This window comes from Daphnia carinata, chromosome 3, assembly GCF_022539665.2.
Source record: "Daphnia carinata strain CSIRO-1 chromosome 3, CSIRO_AGI_Dcar_HiC_V3, whole genome shotgun sequence".
Taxonomy (NCBI): Eukaryota; Metazoa; Arthropoda; class Branchiopoda; order Diplostraca; family Daphniidae; genus Daphnia; species Daphnia carinata.
In genome coordinates, this window is record NC_081333.1 from 5,327,556 (window position 1) to 5,334,384 (window position 6,829).

General features: G+C 45.5%; 1 protein-coding gene across 1 annotated transcript; it reads left to right on the forward strand.

The window, feature by feature from the left end:
• Positions 1-2,175: 2,175 nt before the first annotated feature.
• LOC130693088 (protein MAK16 homolog) lies at positions 2,176-3,060 on the forward strand (the record flags this gene model as incomplete). The annotated part of the gene is made up of 4 exons (XM_059494290.1): positions 2,176-2,334; positions 2,418-2,659; positions 2,777-2,935; positions 3,006-3,060. Coding segments are annotated over 4 exons (615 nt in total), but the record flags the coding sequence as incomplete, so codon positions are not given.
• Between the last annotated feature and the right edge of the window lie 3,769 nt (positions 3,061-6,829).

Here is a 6,829-nt window from a genome sequence, read left to right on the forward strand (position 1 = left end):
TCAATCTCACTGTCTAGATACTCAGGAATTGCCAACCCAATTGGGTAAAATAAAAATTATACTTACCTCGAATTCCAGCCTCTCGGCGGCTTCCGTTTCTTCGTCCACTTGGGACTCTTCGGGTAGTAATGGAGAGAGACCCCCACTCCTACCTAGTAGAAGAATTGACGTCTTCATATTCCAAAAATGTTTCGCATCCCTGTCTCCCCTATAGGTGGTTTTGGTAGGTGGCGATGTCGCTAATGATTGGATTGAGTTGCCAACTTTCGCCAACAGGTGCACTTTCCCGAAGGCCTAGCCTCGGCTACCCGGCGTGATTTACGGTTTTTGCCGGCAGAGCGAATGAACAACCTCCGGCATTCGCTGTTTTTGGTTTTTTTATGTATTAACTAATTACGCTATCCTGCCAATCGGAGGCGAACGTTCCGACTCTCGTACGAATCAGACCATGTTAGCAAAAATGCGTCGGCTATAATATTCGAAACGTCTGATAAACAATCTATTTGAGTTACGCAAGAATTCGGTCTCCACGTATAGAGACGCTGCTATTCGTTGCAACGTTAAATACACTAGTCTTCAAACAAGAACAAACGCCGTCATTGCTTTCCCTACCCTGGTCAGATCAGTTTACGCATTTTTCCTAAAAAAGGAAACGGTTAACGCAATGTCTTCGATCGCATTTTCTTTTATCCACCTTTCAATGCAATACAGACAATCAATTACAGCTAATTGATACATGATACTTTGACAAAACAATATAAATCGACCCGTTCTGCTAAGTTGGTTCTTAAGCAGAGGGATATTTCGGTTTGGCCGCTTCGGTAAGAGTAAAATATCCCGTTGGCTTGTTGTGCGAAGAAGGCTTGTATTCAGGATAGCGAGCCTCACCTTCGTACTTTGAATGAAATGTCGTATAAAAATCCATTTTTGCATACCTGATTTCCCCAGTCCCAATCAGGTCCTCGAACTACTTTTGCTCCAACAAATATACCTTTGAGTTGAACTTTTGACACATTTTGCCTTTTATCCACCATAACAATGTGAATTTAAATTTAAATTTTTTCCTGAGATTCCTTGGCATTTGCAGCCATCAATACAATGTTCTGAAACTTAACACGAATTGGGGCATTATCCCATAGCTGCATCATCCCAATAACTGTAGCATTAAAACACAACAGAAGACATTAAAACTGATTTTATATTACCTTTAAATCATAATCTCTTTGATAACCAACACGGTAATTCTTTCTAGCACCAACATCCCACTGCACGACAATTGTTTTGTCAGGCCTTGATGGGCTTCCGCGTTTACCCATTTCAGCAACAGTTCCAACATTCCCGTTGCCACTGTCCTGGTTACCCTGCATTTGTTTTCAAACAAAACGAAATAGGTTGCAATTGATATCAATTTTTAAGTTCTACTATTTGTTATGAAATTCATCTACCATTTTGCGTTAATCATATTTATTAAAAGCCGTTCTATGTAAGTTGATTGCACAGTAGAACCATTAAGATCTAATGGGAACATAATTCCTTATTGTAAAATCACTTAGTTTGAATATGAACTCTATTGTGTATGAGCATAATCTGCCGTATTCGAATTTGAAACCATAGCTTAAAACAGCCATACAAATTGTTTATGATATCCCGGAGAGATGAGTAATTTCTCAGCAGGTCTTCAAGCATAGGTCATGTTACTTTGTCTAGATATAAGAGCAATTATTTTATTTAAGGACCGGATTTCCCGTAACATGTGGGAAAAAGTAAAGCTATCTAAAAGCTTGGAAAACGCCCTTCGACAGATTAATGAGTACTTTATGTACTGGCCAGGCTTTAACAAGCAAAAGTGCATACTGACTGCTTAAAATCTCCCAATACCTGACACTAATGAAAAAACCGAGACTGCGAGGACAGTAAGTGTTTAAAATGTCATTTAGCAATTATTCGGCATGAATAACCCTATTTTTCTAAATATTTTAATTATTCCAATATTGCTGCCGATGGGAAGAAACTGGTGCCTATCCAAACAAAACAAAATAGGCGTGACCGTCGCCGAGAAGAAAAAGTCCTAGTCGCTGCCCGTCTAGATTCATTCATTTTCGAAAAAGAACTTCTCGAACGTCTTAAAATTTAAACTGTATGTTTTTTTATTATTTTTGTATCTAAATAATAATAACACTCACCGATTGGAATAATCTTTGGTACGGTGACATTTACAACTTCCCTCAAGTTGCTTTTAGTAGAGCTTTGGAAGAGGAGGAAGACGCGGGAGTGAATATAGAAGGCGAGGACTATGGAGAAGATGAAGAAAACGAAGGACAAGAAGCAGAAGAGGTTTGTAGATTCCTTTGGAAATTTATTAGAATTATAGAGTTTCCATATAGGGTAGTTTACAATTTTTTTTTCTTTTTAACCAGGAGATTGATGAAGAGCTAGAGAAAGAACTAGAAGAACAGAGCGAAAACGAAGAGATTGAATATGTTGAAGCTGACAGTCATCTAGAAAGAGAGTTAGAAAGTGAATCGGATATAGAAGACACTGAACCTAAAGATACAAATGCCGACAAAGATAATGCCAGGAGAAAAACAAGATTTGAAATTGAATACGAAATTGAATACGAAACTGAAGCTCTTTCTAAAAACTTGAAACGTACAGTGAAGTTTTGAACGTGACATACATCAATAGAGCCACAATATCAATGGAGCGCTTCGTTGTCGAAGAGGTGCAAACACCTGAAAGTAATGAAAATAATGTTAAACAAAAAATTAAATTTTAGCTTGAAAAAGTGGCGGTACCGATTCCGTTACTATCAGATTGACAACATAGGATCCCAGAAATCCACAGATGCTGGTAACGAAATTCGTGACACCCATCTAAGTACTGGAATTTCACCCGGTTACCATCAGGCTGCCAATACACTGCCCGTAGCTCAGAGGTAATATTCACATCCTCATTTTAAATATTGCAGTTAATTTAAAAATGTGGTATACGCTTGCTTTGGTTAGGGAAGACAGGCCCAAATTTGGTTTTATTTACAGATTCTATTCGCTAGCCCATTGACATTGCCCAGTAAATTGTATGAAACAAAAATCTTAGAAACGTTAAATTTAATAGTTTAACTGGCTGTTCTCCTCTTTGTGTCCAAATCGTCGACCTTCTTGCACGCAACACATTCAAATTTCGGTTTTGCTGTTGATATTTTCCGTTTTTTATATTTTTATTGGCAATAATTAAATTTAATAATAAAAATTTCTTCCTAATTTTAACAGAATTCCCCCAGCTAACACATCCGATACCTGGTGATAATTAGTTTTGATCTTCAAATTACCATATTGCACAAAAAAAATGGCAGCTACGTCACTTGCGCTTAAACATCTGAACACAGGACGGCGGGGTTGTTTTTCCAAGACTTGCTTTCGGGTATTCGGTGTTCTTCGTGAGGTCCTTCCTCATCAAGTTGCATACATATTGTAGCGCCAATGGACTTTGTCGCCTATCGCGCGATGATAGGCGATCCGCAAGTCAACCATTGGCTAGCATTTGTCGCTCTGACCGGATGTCGGGAGCTTTAAAACCCCGACTCTGACAAGTCACAGCAGTTCAGTTCAGTTCAGTTAGCAGTCGCGTTAGTTGAAGTAGTTGAGTTGTTGTGCAGTAGTCGATCTGTAGCCTGTCGTCTAGTGTGTTTTGGTGTACTGCATATTGTCTACGTGTCAATACAAGCCTTAACCCAGTGAAACTGTTACATGGTGGAGATGCTCCTGCGTTCTTAACTGGTCAGTTGGACGTTTAACTCAGGTAGGCGTTTGTTGTGAGGGGTCTCTGGAAGTCGAACTCAGCAATTTATTGTTGGGCACGAGGCCACAACAACGGTCTGATAGAACGTGTGATTGACAGTGAGTCGCGGTGGGTCCTCGCTTTGATGTCACACGGGAGAGGTGTGATTCCAGACGCTGGGGAAAGGAGTCGTAGACGAGCAGCTGAAGAGGCGGCGAAGGCGATTCAGACCTATTACACGGGTTTGAGGCCAACGACACTTCTAAGTGCAGTAGCACGAGCTTCGGTGAGATTACAGGAGGCAGGTGCAACATCAGTGCGGTCTAAGGGGCGATCAAGAAGCCCCCTGGTGAGGTGAGTGAGCTTACTTTCGGGCAGAGAGGTGCGTGTGTAGCCGAAAAGGTATCCCAACAAGGAAGTGTCCCAGATTTGACGCAGTTTGAGTTGGATTCCGAACAACAGGGTGAGGAATTCGTGGAGGCTCAGAGTCACCAGGTTTTCGAGAATCAAGAAACCAGCTGGGCTGCGGAAAAAGGGGAATACGAGCCGACGGTGGCATACGAGCATCGTGATGGTGCCCGTGTGGTTAGCAGCGCGGTCGACACACGAACCGGAGCGGGAGAAGAGGAGCGACAGGAAGAGTGAGTTGTCGACCGAGACCGGAATTGCATACGCGACGACCGGAGGTGGACGACGCTGCGTCGCACATCCCGCAAGTAGCAGGACCCGTAAGCCAGGAAAGGATCGAAATACAAGCCATTCCGGCGGAAAGCAGGCAGCGGAAGGTGGACGCCGTTAGCAGCGATCAGGGTCGCGAGTTCAGCGGACTATTGCGACGAATTCGCTCGCGACGCAAGAGACGGTGACGGAAAACCAGGAAGGGGCGCGTCCAGTGTCAATGCAAGCGGAAGGCGCTGGTGACAGAAGAAGCACGGTTGGCGTGGAAGCCGACACCACTGGTATCACCGAGAGATCGTCAAATGCTGATAGTGAGCAGTTGTCGAGAGAAGAACGCGACGCGGCGGAAGAGCGAAGAGCTGACTTTGGAAGAAGAAGCCTGCGCGAAGGCCTACGACCTCGAGCGTCTAGCACGCCGCACGCAGCGGTGTTGGTCAGGCAAGAAAGAAGTGGACTTAGTGTCGGGGATTCACCAAGGCGACAGTCCATAGCTCAGGAAGAGGAACTAGCTTGGGATCCTTTTCTGGCAGAGGAGGGGGACATGGCGGAAAGGCCGATCTTCCAGTATAAGGAGCTGGAGAAATTCCGCGGCACGGCGAAGGAAAATGCTGTGGAGTGGATTGATCGATTTGAAAGGATCGGTCGCCACAACAGATGGACCAATAATGACTTGGCAAGAGTGATAGACGTGTCGCTCGAGGGGAACGGCCTATAAATGGATTGTAGGCCTTGAGGCGCGGAACACGCGTCCGGAGCACTGGGAAGACCGAAGAGAGAGATTCGTGGCGGAGCAAGGGCAGCCAGCGCGCGAGAGGCAAGTACCTGGACTCAAGTCGTTGTTTTTGAAGCAGTTTGTTGCGGTAAACTTGAAGCGACAAATGGGGAGGAAGCTGCGGATGAGAGTCCAAGGGAAAGAAGAAGACATAACGGAGTATTACCACGACGTTATGGATTTGTGCCGTATCGTGCAACCGGATATGGCGAAAGAAGTTTGCATTGACCATCTGTTCAGGGGGTTAAGCCCAGCGCTTTACGAAAGGCTGTACGTGCTCGGAATAACGACCGGAGAGGAGTTTTTGGAAAAAGCAAGACTCCATGCAGATGCTGTGAAAACGGCCAATGAAAGAGGCTATGAAGATGTGCGCCGGGAAAATGAGAAAGCTGCCATCGGGGGAGTAGGCTTTGACAAGATGCAAGAGCTCCAGCGGCAGATACAGGAGCTGCGCGATGAGCTGGCCAAGGCGAGAGGGCCGTCGGGAAAGAAAAACATCGACGGTGAAAAAAATGAAAATAACCGGAAGCCGAAGAAGAGGAACCCATTCCGATGTTATAATTGCGATGAAGAAGGACATATCGCAAGGAATTGTCCAAAGGAAAAGAAGCGAGACGGCACGCCAAAGCCTACAAAGCCTACGCAGCCGGAGGGGGTGAAGCCAAAAGCAGCCTGTGCTGTGATTGGCGGAGAGCAGAGCCAATCAAATGGAGCGGCCAATGGCGGCGATCAGCAGCCCACCGAAGAAAATTGATTGGTGGATGCCCCGTTGAAGCTTTAGTGGACACGGGAGCGGTAATTTCTGTAATTACGCCGTCATTAACAAGCAAATTGAAGTTGAAAATTACCCCATGGGATGGACCCATGGTGGTGACAGCTGATGGACAACCGATGCAACCAAGTTGCCCTGGCGGTGAGAAATAAGAACACGTCGGTGGAAGAGGAAGCTGTCGTGCTGAAAACTTTTGGACCCGACTTCATCTTGGGAAGGAATTTGTTGAAGCTCTTTAAGGAATTGAAGATCTGCTTTAGCAGCCCTCCGACAGTGGAGCTTGGGGCGATCGACATTGGAGCAGCCGGAGGAGGAGATGCCTTAAGGAAAGTGACCGCAACAGTGCGTGTCACGGTGCCGAAAAGGAGTGCTGTGCCCGTAAAGGTGTCGATCCCGGAGGGAGGAAGTAAAGACGCAATTATGCTCCTCCGCCCGTCGAAGAAGCTTCTCGAGAAATGTGGCCTATCAGCGGGTCACGCTCTGATTGACTGCACCAAGTCGGATGCTGTGGTTCACGTGATGAACGTCGATCACACAGATCATGTAATTGTGGAAGGGACATCGCTTGGGCAATTGGTGGCTGTCGACCAGAGCAGCGGTCTTCCGCTGGAAATGGAAGATGGACGTGCAGCCGGAAGAGGCAGTGAACGACCTGGAAAACGAGACCCGGCTATGTTCGAGGAATGTGTGGCGAAGACACTGACAGGAGAAGATCGCATAGACCTCATTTCGCTTTTGATGAGTTTTCAAGATGTGTTCGCTGAAGGCAGCGATTGTCTTGGACAGTGTACTGTCCTGGAGCATGCTATACCTGCGGGTGATGCGGCACC